The sequence below is a fragment of the Idiotropiscis lumnitzeri genome, chromosome 9 (genome assembly GCF_059441095.1).
Source record: "Idiotropiscis lumnitzeri isolate Australia: NSW breed Sydney's pygmy pipehorse chromosome 9, RoL_Ilum_1.0, whole genome shotgun sequence".
Lineage (NCBI taxonomy): Eukaryota > Metazoa > Chordata > Actinopteri > Syngnathiformes > Syngnathidae > Idiotropiscis > Idiotropiscis lumnitzeri.
The window spans coordinates 15,584,328-15,603,441 of NC_142399.1; the positions used below are offsets into that span (position 1 = coordinate 15,584,328).

At 40.3% G+C, this 19,114-nt stretch overlaps 1 protein-coding gene across 1 annotated transcript in view; it reads right to left on the minus strand.

The window, feature by feature from the left end:
• Positions 1-7,671: 7,671 nt before the first annotated feature.
• The window catches only part of adgra1b (adhesion G protein-coupled receptor A1b), a 157,203-nt gene continuing 145,760 nt past the window's right edge, over positions 7,672-19,114 (minus strand). Inside the window, exons 17-19 of the mRNA XM_088305075.1 lie at positions 17,575-17,720; positions 9,505-9,600; positions 7,672-9,176 (exon numbers count right to left, since the gene is read on the minus strand). Of these exons, the coding sequence (XP_088161201.1) occupies positions 7,757-9,176; positions 9,505-9,600; positions 17,575-17,720 (1,662 nt within the window). The 3' untranslated portion in view covers positions 7,672-7,756. The remainder of the gene's footprint in view (positions 9,177-9,504; positions 9,601-17,574; positions 17,721-19,114) is intronic.

Sequence of the window (19,114 nt, forward strand, 5' to 3'; positions counted from 1 at the left end):
TCCATCGAGCAATGTATCAAATCGTTTTTTACTGGAGAAATATACCTGAGAAGGAAATGGCGAGTTTACAGTACTGACAAGCTCATTCAAATGTATGTAAAAGGACAACCAAAATGTCATTGCTTCATACCCTGTCGAACTGAGCCATACCATATCAAATTGAATTGTTATTCCACTGAGTCGAACCAAATCAAATCGTTCCACTTTCAACTTGAACCATCCTTTTGCACTCCGCATCAAATTGACTTTTGTGGAAAGATGCACACCCCTAGTGAGAATATTTGAATTTTTTGTGATATTTGAAATCTGCTTAATGATGACTCTCCATGAAAAGAAAATGTTGATGATTTTTTTTCAGATACTAATACTGCTTTCGCAAAGGTCATGGTTAAGAGGTGGGGTACACCCTGGACTGGTCGCCAACCAGGTGCGTCACCTGATTTAATGGACAGAGGCGGGGCTGGTCCTCAGGGGATGCACAGGATGAAAGCGAGCATTAACATTTCACAGCTAACGATGAATTATAATACTGTGTAAAAGTTTCAAGTGAACATTAGATTTGAAGTGTTATTACAGTCGGTTTTTTAAAACAGGACACAAACACGGGAATTATGTGTACTCAGATGGACAGAATTTATGTGTTGTCTCACAGAGTAAACCAAGCCCATCATTTAAAAAAAAAAACGAGAAAATGACAGAGAAAACTTTCCCTTTGAGGAGTTAATAATGTAATCGAAATTGAATTAACAGCAATTTCCAGCTACTTACTTGGTGTGAGGATCTCATGATGTGAGGGTTTAAATCATGGGTCTCAAACTGGCGGCCCGCGGGCCATTTGCGGCCCTCGGGATGATAGTTTGCGGCCCCCGCCTTATTCTAAAAGTTTAATGTTCGTGCGGCCCGCGAATTTGATTACACTGTAATTAAAGCTTTATAACTACAGAAGTAGGCCTACTCATCCCAGAACTATGGTTTATGCTTAGGATCTCTGCTATTTGACAAGATTATGATTTGATTGACAGGAGACCCATGCGCGAACAGGATGTGCAGTCTGACGGAGCTTTGCATCAGCACTAGCACAGACGGGACTAATTATAAAATGTAGGATTACCTGGTCACCGTGGATAAAATTGAACCGCGGATTATTGTTGGGCACATCTTCAGCTTTAAAACGAGGGTAGGATTGTAATTTTTTTTCGATGTTTTAGTAGGGGTTTGATTGATGAATGTTCCACTCATGTTCAGGACAATTCATGTTCAGAAGAAGATTAAAGAACTGTTAATACAGACATTTGACTCATTATTATTATTATTATTATTATTATTATTTATTACTGATTAATTTTCTTATTAATTCCTTATTTATTTTCTTATTAATTCCTTATTTATTTTCTTATTAATTCCTTATTTATTTTTAAATCTTATTTTGTGTTAAAAAATAAAAATAAAGACATTTGAGAAGATTAGATTTTTTTTTTTTTTTCTTGGGGAAAACCTCATGCGGCCCAGCCTCACCCAGAGTCTGCCTCTAGTGGCCCCCAGGTAAATTTAGTTTGAGACCCCTGGTTTAAATAAAACAAAATAACATACGCACACACACTAAAAATTGGTTGCTTGAGATCCAAATTGTACAACCTGAGACTAAACCGTGGGGAAAAAAATGGTTGGAACAAATCACTTACATTGAATAGTATACCTCTCAGGACAACAAGATGAAATAATTTGCCAATGAGCTCATATAGTATAAATACAAAGTGGTATGCTGGGAAATAATTGCTTTAATTGCTCCAACTGGTCAATCCATTTGGTAGAGGCTCAGCATATAATGTTTGTACAAACACTACGCAAGAACTGATACAAGATGAGTCAGAGATGGACCCGCGGCCGCTATCACGAAGCTCGTTCACACTATCCAGGCTCACATTAAGTGATCTTAAGTGAGTTAACTAGACAGTCACAATAAGTGACCTAGCGATGCAATAAGATCAAATGACTGAACCAGAAGGCACCCGAGGTACCTGCAAATGCTGCATTATAGCACTGATCTGTGTGTGTGTGTGAGTGTGTGTGTGTAGTTGCCACTCATAAGACTCAACCTACCCTTCCAAAAATCCACAACCCTCTAACTCCTCTCTCTCAACTGGCACATGAGTCAAGAAAATGTGATTTTAGTCAAGCACAGCATTAGCATGATGATCACAACCTTCTAACACAAGTCATGGCAGGGAGGCGTGGCATTTCTTATTGGAGACATTGAAGATAAATGTGTGGAGGAAAAAGTGGAATAAAGGTAGACAATCATAATAGAGCTGGTATAACACGGCCTATAAGGAGCTGATTGAAGAATATAAAAAGCATCGGCCTACATCGGTCTTTCTCCTCTCTGTCAATTAAGGCCAACAAAAAAATTCCCCACAAAGTGACTGTTCAATCATATGCAGTCCTCTGCAGTTGTGGTGTGAATGCTTCAGTGCAAGTAGAGAGTGAACGTTCGCAAAGTCCTGCTTGTTATTCCACATCTGATTACTCATGCATGTCCACAGGCGAAATACGTTTGAATAACAACTCAGGCACTTTTACACTTGGCCTCTCTCAGCTCCGTCTCATATTTACCAGCCTGTTTCATACAGTGAGAAATTAAACTATAACTATGTGACAAAGAAACAACTTTGCAACCAGAAACAGCTTTTTCTCGCTCCATTTTGTTCTTTACCATACACCTTGTCCAAACTACACTACAAACAAATTACAGCATACAGCTTCTGACACATTCTCAGCTTTCCTGCCTCCAGGCAAATGAGAGCTATTCATCCATCAGTTTCTGTACTATTTATTCTCAATCGGGTAGAGGCGAGTGTCGGGGTACACCCTGGACCGGTCACCAGCTAATTGTAAGCCACACAACCATTCACACTCCGGTTCACACCCATGGGCAATTGAAAGACTTCACTTCACCTAACATGCATGTTTTTGCAATGTGGGAGGAAGCCTCAGTACTCTTTTGGCTGGGCAAGCACAAAGAGAATATTCAAATTTAACACAGGAAAGCCTGAGCTCAGATTCGAACCTGGGAGCTCATGACTGTAAAAGAGAAATGCTTAACCAATATGTCACTATAAACTGTGTGCACTAAAACATTTTGTGTTGGAGATTTTAATTTAGTGTTCTGAATCAGATTGCAAGGAAACCTGACTTGTGATTGGCAGGCAACCTTGCCTAATGCCAGAAGTCAGCTGGGTTAGGTTCCTGCACGCCCGTGTACCTTGTGAGGATACGCGGATCAGATAATGGATGGTTGGATGCAAGGAAACCTGTTCCTTCTATAGATTTCCAATTGCTCTGAACTCTCTCTGGGCCATGAGAGAACAGCAATTAACACTCCTACTTTGAAGCTTCCTTCTTGGACATATAATCATCATCGTTTGGGTTTTAAAATTGCTTCATGATTTCAACCGATTGATTTCACTAATCTCTCACAGCGCGCTGTTAGCTTCCTTGCCCAGTCCGGTGATCTCCTAACCGTAGTAAAGAGGCTGAACAGGCATATGTTGTTGTCTGAACTGTACAAACATTATTGGCGTCCAACACAACACAACACAACACGGCGCTGAGAGCTCAGCTGAAAGAGACAAGTAACCCGTCGGCCCGCCTACAGCACGGAACAACCACACTCCATTTCTCATGCTGCAATTTTTCATAAAGGACCAGGCTCAGCCTGTAACAACATTTTGCTGCACAATGTTAAGCATTTTGTTGTTGTTGGGAATATAAAGTCGTCATGAATTTTGAAGGGACATCCATTTCTTTAAAATATCTCTATTGTGCTATGCGCAATGCATGTGATTTGAGATGCCCGGAACGGCACGCACAATTTTACGATTGGGGATGAACGATGTATGTGCATGCATGGGCTGAAGCTTTATACAATTACACATAAACGCACACACACACACACACACACACCATTGGATGCAAGCCGATGGCATTTAGAAATCCTGCCCTGCAGCAGCTCTCTAAGAAATCTCCATCACACAACACAGTGTGGCAAGAACAAAGCAAACCGCACACTCACCGTCACATGCAAACGTGAATGACTCAAAAACACATAGCAAAGATACTCTCGTCAATTACATGGTGAAAAAATACATTTATTGGAATCTGTGTCAATGTAGAAAAAAGTGAAAACTGGCTTTGGGTTTTGTCACAGTACCACTGGTCAGTTTTCAAGCAGCTGCTAGGTGACCCCAAACTAAGCGGTCATGCTCATTTGGGACAGCACATCTGCTACGGCTGACAATAGAGAGGGTGTTCTACAGTGGCACTATGACACCAAACATGGAAACAAAACACTGAGCAAATACACTTGTACAGCGATTAACAGAGACCACCTTTTTCTTAAAAGAATGTGTTTCGCAGAGGAAGTCGTTTTTCAAAGTCTTTCTTCAATTTGTGTTTATATATGTATGTGAAACACCCATCACCATGTGCGGACCATCGGCTGTGCCCGCTTACCAAGATGCTTGTGCCTCCCCACCATTTGAGGCACAGATCTCGAAAAATCATTTGATCATAGTTGTTATTTATGTTCCATATATATATATATATATATATATATGTATGTGTGTGTGTGTGTGTGTGAGCGATACTTTTACAAATTAATCTCTCTGATAACTGGAACAGCAGAGTTACCGACTGCCAGCCTCTAACTGACTCCAAGAATATGGGCCAAAGTTTTAGCACTCAAATTCAGCCAATGATCAATTATCTTGTCCAAGACCATGGAATAAACTCAAGTTACTCTACAGAGTGGGAGATTCATGCATCATCTATTAGTAGAAGTGGGGTATCACTTAAAAAAAAAAAAAAAAAAGACACTCAGCATCATGTGAGGCATCTCCTCTCATTTCTACAGAAGTCACATTTGTTTAAATCTCAGTCATCAGTTATTCCAGTCTGAACATCCATTTTTGGAATAATCTCGCTAAAGCGGTACGCATATCATTTGGACAGGCCAAGTTTTGCATGGGTAGTGCATTTCTATTTCTGATATATTAGGAAAAGTCTCACAACACATGGAGAATCTGCATACCTATGTTAATGGCAACAGAAAATGACAACACTTTGAAAGGCCTTAGAAAACAAAAGAGATTTCTAAACTCAGATACTGAGTATTAACATTGAGAGGTCAGTATTTCCCCATTACTTTATATCTAGTTATTGTATTTATAAATATTTTCATTCTGATAGAAAATAATTAGGAAGCATTTTTATTCACAGAGACAAGAGTGCACATAATGAAGAAAGAAGACGCGCATGCCGAGGTGGTTTTGCAAGAACAGGGTTTGCGGTCTAGATCTAGATTATATGCACTTATCATTTTTTTTCTGATGAAATGGTGTTGTCCAGCCACCAAAATAAAACATCATTCAGACATCGACACACATATGCGGTTTCAGTTAGTATATAACTTCGCTTGACTTGTCTCTTCTAAACATATGACATTCCAAACTGGATTCTTGCGGAAAATCTGTAACGAAAGAGTGAATGGAACTAAGGCTGTGTTGAAACATGATGAATTGCAGCAGTTTTTTGGGGTCAAAGGCAAATCAAATACTTATGGGTGGACAATGTTACAGAAGCAATTAATGGTTGCATAAAAAATGTTCATGCTTGATTTTGGACAAAAAAATGACCACGACAAAAATAAATAAATAAGGGCCAAATGCAGTAGCTCAAATATGTGTGTCGTGATAAGACTTAAGCTACAATGTCAGATTTTGTAATCATTTGACACTTAAGGCGGATTCTGTCTTGGTCACTGAGTTGGATGGCCTGATTTTGGTGGCAGAAAGGAGACCGACGGACCAGCTTCTGTCAAACATGGACAATCCACAGCATCCACTGTTCAGCCCCCTCTCCAGGCAGAGTAGCAGCTTTCGGGACAAAGTGCAGTCACTGTCTTGCTCCACCGACAGACTGCGGAAATCCTTCCTCCTCCATGTCATGGAGCGTTTTAATTCCATCACCGTAATATGACATTAACTTGAAATCTTGTGCACTGATCACCATGTACCTTTTTTTCTGACCTTCAGACTGACTTTGATTTAATTTGTTTCCAAAAATAAAAAAAAAGATTCAATTTTTAATATATATTTTTATATCTTAAATATTTTTAGTAATCTGCTATGCCTTGTGTTTTTGTGTTGTTTCCATTGTGGAGACTACTGGAACAGCATACAGCAGTGCCTTGAGGTATAAGTGACCCGACTTAAGCGTTTCGAGATACGAGTGGTCATTTCGCCATTTTCTTTTTTTTTTTGCTTTGACTTGTGAGCAAAAAATGTGAATTACATGCACTGTATGGTGGCAGTAAACTCAGCTCACTTCACAACAAGCAGCAGTTTGGCAGAGAGTGAAAGATTTTGATGATGACACGTGATTTGAGATCATAATCTTTCGAGTTACAAGCATAGGCACAAAACTTAAAATCTCAACTAGAGATGATCAAATAATTTTTTTAATCGACAACTATGTTAATAATACAGTAATCGTTGGAAGCCATTGTTTCATTTCAAATTGTCCAAATCCTCTCATTTCAGCCTTTTAAAAGTAATTATCTGATTTCTGGAGTCCTTCGTGAAAGCAGACTCATTTCTTTTTAATCAAAATCATACATCTGCAAACATCGCCTTTTACTTTTGAAAAAAAAAATAAAAAAAAGACCAAAAAGGTTGGCGAGTGCATCGGTCCCTCTTGTGGGATATTATTAATTGTTAATTATTTGTTGTTTGGATGACTTTTATTTAACGCAAAAAATTATTAGATATGCAACAATTATTGGTTAATAAACAGTTTTGTAATATACTTGAAAGCAAAATAAAATTTGATTGGAATAATCAACAAAATAATAAATTCTAAAATATTCAATAGTGACAGCCTTAATCTCAAGGCACCACTGTATTTATTTAATGGATGAATAAAGTATCTACCTGTCAATATGGTCGCAGGCGGGCACTCAGCATTCAGGGACTCATTAAGACAAACTCGATACTGTAATCACATTGATACTGTTGTTGAACACTCTCCGGAAGAAAAAAAAAAGTAATTGTGATGACACCATAGAGAACACATACTCAATACCACCCTGAAAAAGCATGTTTGATTTCACTTATTTTTTCTTGGATGAATATCACTTAAATGCCAAGCAACATTATCTTGGTATGTTATTTAGAAAATGTCTTATACATATTCACAGCTGTTGAACTGAATGGCAAAGAAAACCATGAAATCTAAAATTGCTGGTTTAGTCGTCGAAAACATGGACGCATGGAGTTCTTTAAAGTTTTGGTTAATTTTATCAGTGGATGGATTCGGACTCAAAGGGTGAAAAAAAAACTTGCAGCTTGTTGCCTTTGAGCACTAACAGACACATCCAGACATACAGCCATTCAATTTCTTTTATACAAACATATATCCGTAGTGATAAGAAAGTGGAAACATCTTGTGTTCACGTGTATCTTCTGACATGTTTGTATATTTATCTTGATGGAATAGATTGTTTTCTGAACGGGTGTTCTTCGGGGAGAACTTTATATAGCAGATTTCTGTCCAGTAAAAGATCACACATACAAATATGAGGACATTATCCCACACTGATTGAGATGTTTAAAATGTTTTTATAATCTGGGAGACTTTTTTTTTGTTGTTGTTGTTTTTAGTGGCATGAAATGGCGGCGCCGCCTCCATCCATCCCGGACTACACAGTAGTTTCATTCTTCCAGGGTCCAGTGCGTATATTCCCTGTACTGTCTGAGCTGTAAAGGAGTCCCTCGTGCAAGCCACCCTTTAGAATCCCGTTCTGATTGGGTGGATTCTGGGGGTAAGATTGTCTGCGCGGGGCGTGCATTTCCAAATGGTGATGCGTGATTGGCTCCTCCTCTGCCACTTTGCTGCACCCGCACAGGAACACCCCTGCATCGGCTGCCTCAGCCGGGCACAGGGAAGGGAAAATGTCCGCCTTGGCGCAGCACACATGCCGATGGCAGGGATTATGACATGCAAGGGCCTCGTGCGCAGCTGCTCCTGCCGTGTGGCACGTATGATGCCCCTCATGGAGGACCTCGTGGACCTGATGTGGACAAGAGTGGATGTGACGCTCATGGGTGCTGTGGGGGCTGTCAGTGTGTGAGCTGTGCACGCTGCCTCCTTCAACATTGGAGGGGATATGATAGGCGTATTCCCTCTCGCCCCCGGCAGCACAAACACTTGTTCCAGCCCTGCGGCTGAAATGGCGGCCTTTAGTCCTGCTGCTGCTTTTCAAACAGGGGTGCAACTGGATTCCCGGCCGGTAACCCTCTGGATCAGCATGAAGCAGCACGTGTGTAGCGGTAGGTTCCTCCTCCATGAGCTGCTGGCTGTGCAAGGCAGCGCAACATGGAGTCACAGGTGTCAGACATGTTACATGATTTTGTGACGATGGAAGGGCAGCATGTTTACAGTGACTTACACTGCCATGACTACAGCTTATCACTGCTTTACATGGCGAATCATGGTGGCAGTGACTGTGACCATGGCCGTGCGAAGGTGTATCTCCATTTACGTTGACTTTTGGTGGCACTTGGCCCGGCCCATGGGCACCGGAGCAGCTGTTGGCTCGCCCTGCAGGACAGCAGGAACACCAGCAATGCCAGACATCGTCCCGTTTGGCACAGTGATGAATGAGGATGAAGAGGCCAAGCGTGACAGAGAAGGCACCGTACAGGCAACTGAAGATCATGTCCAGGAAATGACCCTGTGACACAGCCAGTGCCCCAAAAGTCCATGTGGCCAGGAAGAGGAAAAGCGTGAAGGCCGCTGTGCGTAATTGGGCCTTGAAGGAGTGCTCGTTGGCCAGCAGGGCGGGATTAACGGGGACACCCGGGCAACCGGCGGGGCAATGGCTCCTGGTAGGTTGAGCCGTCGGGGCGCCAGGCTCGGCTGCTTGTTGGCAATGAGTTGGCACGTCGACCGAGGCCAACCTTTGCTGCTCTTCTGTCAGCTGCTTCAACTCATATTTCTTTTCTGGGTGGCGCCGCAGCTGGATGAAGGTACAGAGGAAGTAGATGCATGTCACCAAGACGATGAGGGCCACCGGGCCGAAGAAAGCTCCCAGACTTGGCTCCCAGGCCATCCAGCAGCTGCAGCAAATGTAAAAATAATTAGACAATAATGTTTGTTAACAGCAAAAATATTGAAGCTAGGGGTCAAAATTTGATTTTAATTATTTGAAAATACAGGAGACATTTTCTTTACATTGACATGCAACATAACAATTAATAATAAAGTGCACTACTACTACGAACATAATTATGGATCAAAAAGTACTTGGCCCAGAAATTACGTGCCTGCCCTGTTTGATTATCAATGCAATCACAGCAATAAGCAATTTTATATACTATTTACATTTCTAAACTATTCATAGTCACAGTTTTCATTCAACTTGTTAAATTGAGTGTGTCAGCTTACTATGGTGCTTGCTCCCCGCTTCCATAGTTGTCAAGACTGACAGCTGCGGTGACCCCACAGATGACGAGGGGCACTCCACCACTGATTAAATAGAATCTGCATGAGATGATAAAAAGATCATTTGTTGGTCAAGAAAAAATATACACTTTAAATTAAAACATTCATGAAATGCATTTGTAAAAGAGTTAGACTTCCAACCATGAGTCAAAGTGAACACTGAGAAAAATTTACACGGATTACGTAAGAACTTCAAAATGCAAACATTAATGGTGCAACCCTTTCATGTGAAAGCCTGAAGCGGTCACATTTTAAGTTTATTTTCCGCACCACAACCCAGTTAAGTCTTGCCTGAAAAATGGACATGATCTAACCATCCTCCCATTGTCTATAAAGATTATCCTGTTCGGGGCCACCGTGAACTGGAGCCGACCAAAGCTTGTCGAAAGGCACACTAAACCCTGGACAACTGTCGACTCACATTAACACAGTTACTAAGCCGGAAGTGAATCCACGCTGCTTGCACGGAAGTCACTCACCGCTGCTAAAAATAATGAGCTTCATAATGCTTTTCTAGAAAGTGTACGTTTAATCCGAGCAGCAGAGACACCTTCAAGATTTCAATTTTCACCCCAATTATATGTTGGCTGCACAATTAAACACATGCTTCTGCATAGAACTGTGAGGACAAGCAGTTGTGCCATAGTGTGTACATAGAACCTTTCAAAAAATGCAGAGAACTTTGCCTTTTTACTGGATTGCTCATATGCAATAAACTCAAACTGCAGTTTGCTCTAAAACATCCCCGATAGGCTACAAAGAATTATTATTAATCCAGAGTTGTTTTTAGAGTCAGTTGTGACTTGTAGATATTTGTTGGAATTTTTTTTTTTTTTTTTAAATCAGTGCAAATCACAAAATGTGATGAGAAAAAAACGCGAGGATTATCAAACTTCTGAAAGATAGGAGATCACGCAATGTTGCAAAAGATTTTGCTTGTTCACAGTCAGCTGTATCTAAAATATGATCCAATTACAAACAACATGGAAAGGTTGTTAAATCAAGCATACTGGTAGACCAAGGAAACAAATCAAAGCACCGAGACAAAAAAACTTCAAGCGATTTATTTTGAAAACAGAAAATGCACTGCAAAACAAATGAGGAAAGAAATGGGAGGAAACTCAAGTAAACGTCTGTGACTGAACTGTAAGAAACCACGGAAAGGAAATGGAATTTAGATATAGAAAAGATAAACGAAAGCCATCATTAACACCTAAAAAGAAAAAAAAAACAAGGTTGCAATGGGCGAAGGAAAAGCAGTCACGGACTGCTGCTGACTGGATGAAAGTTTTGTACAGTGAGGAATTGCAAATTTGATGGTGCAGGAACTTTTGTTTGTTGTGGTTCCACTGGGATTTATGAAGACGACTGCTTGAAGAAAACTCCCACAGCTTCTGATGATATGAGGAAGCTTGTCAGGAAAGAGCACTGGGCAGATGGCCATCATTACAGCTTCAATAAATGCACACGTTTACGATGTGGACACTTTTCTTATCCCATCAATTGCAAGGACGCTTGGGAATGATGACATTATTTTTCAAGATGATAATGCGTCCGGCTGTAGAACACAAAATGTGAATAATTCAATGAAGTAGTCACAGATAGTGTAGTGGTACACTCGCCCGAATTGGGTGCAGCCAGCGTGGGATCGGTTCCCACTCAGTGATGGTGTCTGTGTGTGCCTTGCCACTGGCTTGGCGACCAGTTCAGGGTGGAGAGTGCCTTTTTCCCGTAGTCAGCTGGGATAGGCTCCAGCACCACCGCGACCCAATACAGGATTAGCGGTGTGGATGATGACACATTCCTTGAAGTAAAGTCAATGTCATGATCTGCACATAGTTCGGATCTCAATTGAAAAAATTTAAAATATTTGCTGGAAGTTAAAGCAGTGGTGGTCGGTCAAAGCCTTTGATCATATTCATGATAAAATGTATTTAATTTATATCATCCATCCATTATCTGTACCGCTTCTCCTCACTAGGGTCGCGGCGGGTGTTGGAGCCTATCCCAGCTATCTTCGGGCAGGAGGCAGGGTACACCCTGAACTGTTTGCCAGCCAATTGCAGGGCTGACAGAGACGAACAACCAGCCGCGCTCACACTCATACCTAGGGTCAATTTAGCTTGTCCAATCAACCTGCCATGCATGTTTTTGGAATGTGGGCGGAAACCGGAGTAACCAGAGGAAACCCACGGCGGCACGGGGAGAACATGCAAACTCCACACAGGAAGGCCGGAGCCGGAATCGAACCCACAACCTCCATATATATATATATATATATATATATATATATATATATATATATATATATATATATATATATGTTTATATATATATATATTATATATATATTTTTTATATATATTTTTTTTTAACATTTATGTCATATCTATCCCAGTGTTATATTTTTAGGTGAGAATTTTTATCCATTTAGAAATCAACTAGCTTGTCTTGCCTCGCAGATTTTAAAGTACGCCTTCAGAAGCAACAGTGCGAGTGTTTGCGCTGTGTGCGTCAACAGGATTTTAGAGTTGATAGACAGTAGTGATAACCAATTAGATCACGAGTTGGTTACGGTGCGCCTTATCGCACGCCTTACGTTGAAGGTGCGAACATGTTCTATCATACAATACTCAGTTATGACAGGGTAGCGATATATGGATCAACACCAGACAGTCTTTCCAGGCGAGCATTAAAAAATCTAAAATATATTCTTGCTTTTTTTAACCCACAATGGCTGAAGTGGGGAAAAGTGTGGATTTGATTTGAGATATGTTTGGAAAGCCATTTTGAAGACGGACCTTTCAAAAGAAGTTCTCACGTGAGCCGAGGTGAGCGTGTCTGTATGTCTGCGACCCCCATGTCTCTGATGTTTGCTGGCTACCGACTCCCACCGTCACTGGGGGACACCAACATCCCCTTGTGTCTCCTAATCTCAGAAACAGGTTTAAATTAAATTAAAAAAAATTAAAAACTTTCAACATTGTTTCCCATAATGACATAGGGTTGCACGAATCCATTCTCAACGGCATTATGGGATTATGTTTGAAGCATTTAGGCTACAAATACGTTCAAACTGTTTTGTACCAGATTGTACTAAGGACAACAACAAAAAAATCCCGATGGATTTTACTAATGCATCGAGTACGCCCAAACAATTCCCAAGTCATGTTCATTTGTGACAAATATTTTACTGGCAACTGCTTCAGCAATTTTGGACCACACAGATCTGGATTAGCAGGACATTTTTCACTTATCCCGGGATCAATACCAGCTCCTTCTGGAACAGCAAGTAACCCTTTCCAAGTAAGTATGTTTTTGGAGTAATTTCCTTCAGTATTTGATATATTGCGAGAATCTTTGAGCTGTTAGCTTCGCAGCTAACAGACCAGTTCATGTGACATCAATGCTAGCTCAAAGTAATGTGTTGTGCAACTCTTTGCAGTGATAAACAAATGCTATTCGTAATTCAGCATTAACAATACCACTTTTTCCTATCGTCTAAATTTCATGAGCTCATGCTGTTATTGGTATTGGTGTGCAGTCGTTCATAGCACCTTTCTTTGTGTACAAGTACGGATGTGAAAGGCTCAGTGTGTAAACAAGTACGTGGAACAGGAAAGCCTTGGCCAGACCAACTAATTTCGTAAACAGTAGTAAGTGAAATCAGGCGAGCCTTGGCCACGCCCACCAATATCCGCTCGTTTAAGGCGAGACTAACAGTAGACCTTCCTGGAGCATGTCATTTTACAAGGTGGAATTTCGGGAAAAAGTGTTTTGATGGCGTGATAGGGCATCCAGAGGATGGTTGTTGTCGTGGCTGCAAAGCTGATTTCCGGGTCCCTTTAATTTACTCATTCGTGTCACTCAGGGGAGAAGTCAATTCACACTCTGATGTATATTTTCTACACACCACACAAAGAACAAGCGCAAGACACATGCAGGAATTCAAAGAGAGATTCAGAGTGAAAGAGGTGAGCAAACAGTGTTGTAACACTTAAACCTGGGTGGCGGGGATGGCGCCTTGCTCAGGAGCACGTCCACAGAGTGTCCACTAACATACCGCCACCAACTAATTGATTTGATTTTTTTGACACTTCTGTCCAATGAAGTAAGTCCCTACAGATTGAGCCACGATTAATGTTCAACACAGCATTGTATAGAAGCAAACCAGCGTGGAATTTCACTAGCATTTTATGGAAATAAGAAAAAGAACAATTAGTATTTCATTGCTAGTCTCTTCATTCACCATTTCCCTTTAGCATTACGCCCTCCTGTGAAATTAATGTTTCACTTCCTCAGGGTGAAATTGAGGCCATGAATGCAAAGATGGTATCACATTTAGAGCCGTTACTTTCGGGCAAAGTTCTCTATGCAATGCGATAGTCTGCTATTGGCAAGTGTTTAATCATCTGTCATCTGCTGCCTGATAAGGAAAGCTTTTAATTGTAAAACGTGAGCGTCATTGACGCTTGAATCACAGCAAGTGAAGGCAAAAAAAAATAAAAAATGTGTGCAGAAACAACGCTAATCCTCAGCAGCTCCCTCTCCACTGTGTACTTGTGCTTTCCCTTTGCCCTGTCATCCACTTTCTTCCAAAACACTATGCTATTTCCTCTTCCATCCTGTTCAATCTCCACCTCTGTCACTGGTCTAACCTTTACAGCTCTCCATATTTCTCTTTTCTCCTCCTTCGGTTTCTCCCTTTCACAATATGTCTTTGGTCACACAGGAGACATCCTGAAAATTCAATTATAATCAAGGTGCTTGTCTGGTCGTCGGTGCTTGGGTTGGAGGGGGAGGGGGTGATTCTGAGGAGGATAAACAGGGAATGCAGTTGGAGATGGTTGTGGTTGGCAGCATTACCAGCCTGTCACTGCTTCTGAGTGGAGCAGTTCCCTTAGGAGCTCACATCCCCCACCAAAAGAAAGCCATTTAAACTCTTGTCAGCAGGATAAGCGTAAATGAGAATAAGCGTTAAAATGTTCAAAGGAACTGACCTCTTTAACCTCAAGCTCAATACAGCACGTGGCTTTGTTTTAATATATTCAAAACGGTTGTGTACGCAAATCTGAGCATGTGAGAAACCGCACTGTGTAATAATAATAAAAATAGACACATGAGAAAGGACAACAGTGATATTTGAGCGAGACAATATGAGTAAAACCTAATCAAATATTATTGATAACCATATAAACAACAAAATGAGGCTTAAAACAATAATACTCAACAAATACAAATTACTGAAAAAAAATAGTGAGGTATTACGCAACATGAGGTGGAGCAGATTCTTGACAAAAGTGGCGACAATTGTTTTCTTGATACGCCATTAGATGCTGTCAAGTTTGGAAGGACAGGGAGGACGATCAGCAGAAATAGGGTTGATAATGGCCATGGGGAGGTGGTGATTGGAGAAAGGGGGGCAGCAGGAGAAATTGATTTGTCTCCAGCTGCTAAGTCTTATTGCATGAGCATGTCTGACAGGGACCATTACAGTCAATCACCACCGATCAACATGGATGCAGTGCTGCATGATCCAACCGCTTGCTCCTGGACAAATGATCTCATTCACAAGCAGTGCATGATTGGAGCCGCTGCAAGTTCTGTGTCTATATGCCGAATCATGACCGTATTGGCGGATTTGCTTTAAAAGAAGAAGGCTGTTTCCAAGTAATGAATGTCCTCCTTTCTTTTTGTACCCCTTCAGAAACATCTTACCACTTTTCGTGTGCTTGTACTGTCTTCAGCCATATCAGCTTCTTTATTTAAATGATCATTGACGATTATCGTTAAAGTTATCCCACCATAATGCTAACAGAGAAAATACTTGAGTGGTGCCATAGGTCCTATCAACACAAAGAATTATTCCAAACAATGTTGAAATGTAGTTACTATGCACTTATGTCTAGAGACAGATATTCAAATATTTGCAATAGTTGGTGTGTGTATATACCGTACACTGTAACAACAGTGCATGCATAAATATAATCTGATCTGTTAGTCAAAGCTAACAGGAATTGTGGAGGTCAAAAGGATACACGCATTTGAGATAAAGCTCTTAACCTGTCAACCACCAGGGTGATTGAGTTAATCTCATCGCTGAACAGAAACATTACAGCAGAGGGTTGTCAGCGAAGTTCTTCATCCTTCCAACTGGGCCACCCATCCGCCATTGTCAGCCTGTCCTCATTTCAAGCCGACCAAACGTGTCCCCGTGATTTTAACCGTGCTTCTGTCATTGCTAAATTACAATGCATCACTGCTATTTTCGCACAGTCAGCCAGTCCGTCAGTCCGTCATGGTTATTTTAATCATGCTTCCATCATCGCTACAGTTTGCCATGAATATTTAAGGACCAACAGGTCTACTACTACTAACTGACACATGCATTTGCAGCACAAGCAGTGTATCAATTCTAGCAAACAATCAGAATCAGAACCACGCCTCGGACCGTGAAAACTAAAACAAAACAAAGATATTCCATAGTATTTATCAAAAATCATGATGATCTCTTTGACTCAAACGTTCAATAAATAAACAAAATATAACATACTGTATGCACATTGTAACCCAGTCGATCCCACGGCATAACTGTCTTGTATGCCTCTCGAGCGATCACTCTGTGACTCACTCTGTAAATAATTTCACCAAGATTTAACAGAAAAACATAACCATAAGGGTTTTTATGCAAATAATGGATAATTACTTTACAGCAATTGCAAGTTACACACGCCATGGACAAGCTAGATACTCCTTTGGCACAGAGGACACAATGACCATGAATATAAAAAAATAAATAAATAAAAAAAATCTGAAAAGTGGACTCGGCATACCACATTACACATTTCCACTTTGCGTCATTATATTTCTGGTGAGCTCGAGCCCAGGGAAGCGATTGGAATTTCTGGATGTTGCTGATAATTAGCAGTCACTTTGCATATATATATATATATATATATATATTAGGGCTGTCAAAATTAAAGCGTTAACTCAGGTGATTAATCCCCAAAAATTTAACTCAGTTAAATATTTTAACTCAATTAACTCATTTGATTTACTTCAAAAATAATTTGCATACTTTCCAAATATGATGCTATATTAGCTGTCTTTAGCACGTCTCTGAACAAAACACTGTGTTTAAGTTACCACTGGGCCTTGTTGCAAACCAACACTGCTGCAGTGTGGCGCTTGTGGGCAGTTTTGAGAAATGTTTCGAAAATAAATGTCTGCAAAGATGTCTCCATTTAGATCGTATTCAAGAATCCAAGAAAGCTATTAGCACAGTCTTTGAATTAAATATACTTCATATTTGGTGATTTTGCATCAATTCCAAGATATAATTCAAGTAAATATCTGTTCCAAGCTTTGCAAAAAATTGTAGTTGAAAAATGTTATTAATCACAATTAATCATGGAATTTTTTGTGATTAATTAGTTAAATTAATATTATTTAACTAACCCTATTCAGTACTAAATTCCATTGCATTCTCTTATTTATTTATCTAATTTATATATTTGTCTGTATTATTGTTGTATTGCACTGGAGAGGGGAGCCCTCTAATGTCGTTGCACACTTGAGTACAATGACAATAAAGGGATTTCTAATTCTAATTCTAATATATATATATATATATATGTGTGTAAAAAAAACATATGGCGGGCTTCATTCTGTTTGGATAGTCCTGGTATTGATGCTCTCCCGGGTTTTCAAAATGTATTCAAGTGTATAAAGGAGTTGTTGATTTGTCTTGCTTGATGACTCAATCTCTTTGTTTTGGTGTGAATTTACGGATTTATCATTCCAACAGATTTTGGACCCTTTCCACATTGCACAAACTGAGGGAGCATTCCAATTTGGAGGCACAAGTATAAACATAAAAGTAATTTATTACAGTGAAGAACATGCTCGACTAGAAGAATAAAATAGAAGCACAGAGATATACAAGGATATAAACACACACAGACCGATATCAAGCAGTCAAGGTTCAAGAGGATTGCATGGAAATCTATGTACCTCAGCAGTGGCTGTTTAGGGGGTCTAGGTGGGTCACCATCTTGGCTCTGCAGAGGCTTCTTAGTCACCTGCTTATAAATGTTCCTCGCTGTCACCCCGAGCCACAGCATGGTTGCTAAAGACGAATAGTGCAGCACGAGCCCGACCTGGAATGGTAAAAGATGGAAAATTGCAACAATTACTGTCTTGACTTGTCTGAACCTTTGCTTGTACATTCTGCACGACATTTGTCAGGGACAAAAGTTAATGCCTTGAACACATAAAATTCAAAGACGAAAAGTGAAGGAAGAGGAGCTCTCATAAATATCAATGTCATGCCAAGGGTGTCTCCTTGACTGCTTTCCTTCCGGACCTTAATGTTCTGTGTCCTTCACTAAAGAGACTATCGAGCACAACAGAGTAAAGGGTTGAATGGGTTGAATAAGTGCAAGGTTGTTGATAGCATTTTGGTGCAGTTTTACATTTGGATACTGAGCCGCTCCTTATCAGTTACGCTAGAGGACATCAGGGTTGCAGCCAGAATGACAAATTAAAATATGAATGATAGTCACGTTGGCAACTATCTTGTGAAAGAATGCACTGTAATGCATACCTGCACCCACTTTCATGTTTGAATATTCATAAATCACATTTGAATGGGAGAATTGATGAAACTTTGTCAAGGCTTTGACAGTTCATAACAATAGATTTAAAAGTGGCGAGGGCATGAAGGATGATGGGTAAATATTAAAAGGCACAAAGCCCCTTTTCCCTCTATCCCCAATCGGTTTGGTCTGTAGCAACCTGAGATGCTCAATCAAATGACTGTCTTGTACGCAGACCCCGGTACCCGAGCTAGTTTAAAGCAGTCCTGGTTCTAATTGGATGTGTCCTTGAGCATGTTATGGTGAGCAGTAGACGGCTCGTGTGTCAATCAGTGTGTTGGAGTACATGCACCTCTGAGCTTCATTAGTGCCAAGAAAAGAGAGAAATATGTGGGCTGGTGGCTAATTTTAGACGAGTCCCAAAATTGAAGGTAACATGAACATAATTTACTGGTTGCTGCCCTCTTATGTATGTTGACCATCTGGCGGTGCCAACACTTGCAAAATCCCAAAAGAAAATTCTGACTCAGACAGTTTTTGCGTCATTCGGGGCTTCACAACAAGGCCATTAGTGAAGCGACATTCCCAGCATAATTTGCTGTGGTAATAATTGACACTTGTGACTGTTTACTCATACGTGTTATTTTGCACAGGCCGGGTGTAATATAACGTAGCATCAGGGATATTGTAATTTCTCAACTATTGTATATATAGTAATAATAATATGATATGACCAGAACAATGCATCAAATGGCTCAAATGCAAATGCATAGACACAATATAAGGCAACTCATAAACAGTGGTATATTATTATAAGATCAACTAAATGCGAAAACTAATGCAAATAATGTTACTAAATACAATTAGTAACAACAGACTACCTGTTTAGTTAATAAATAATAAGAAACCAGCAGACTAGTGTGATTACAGTATCTTATACACTGTAGCTTTAATGA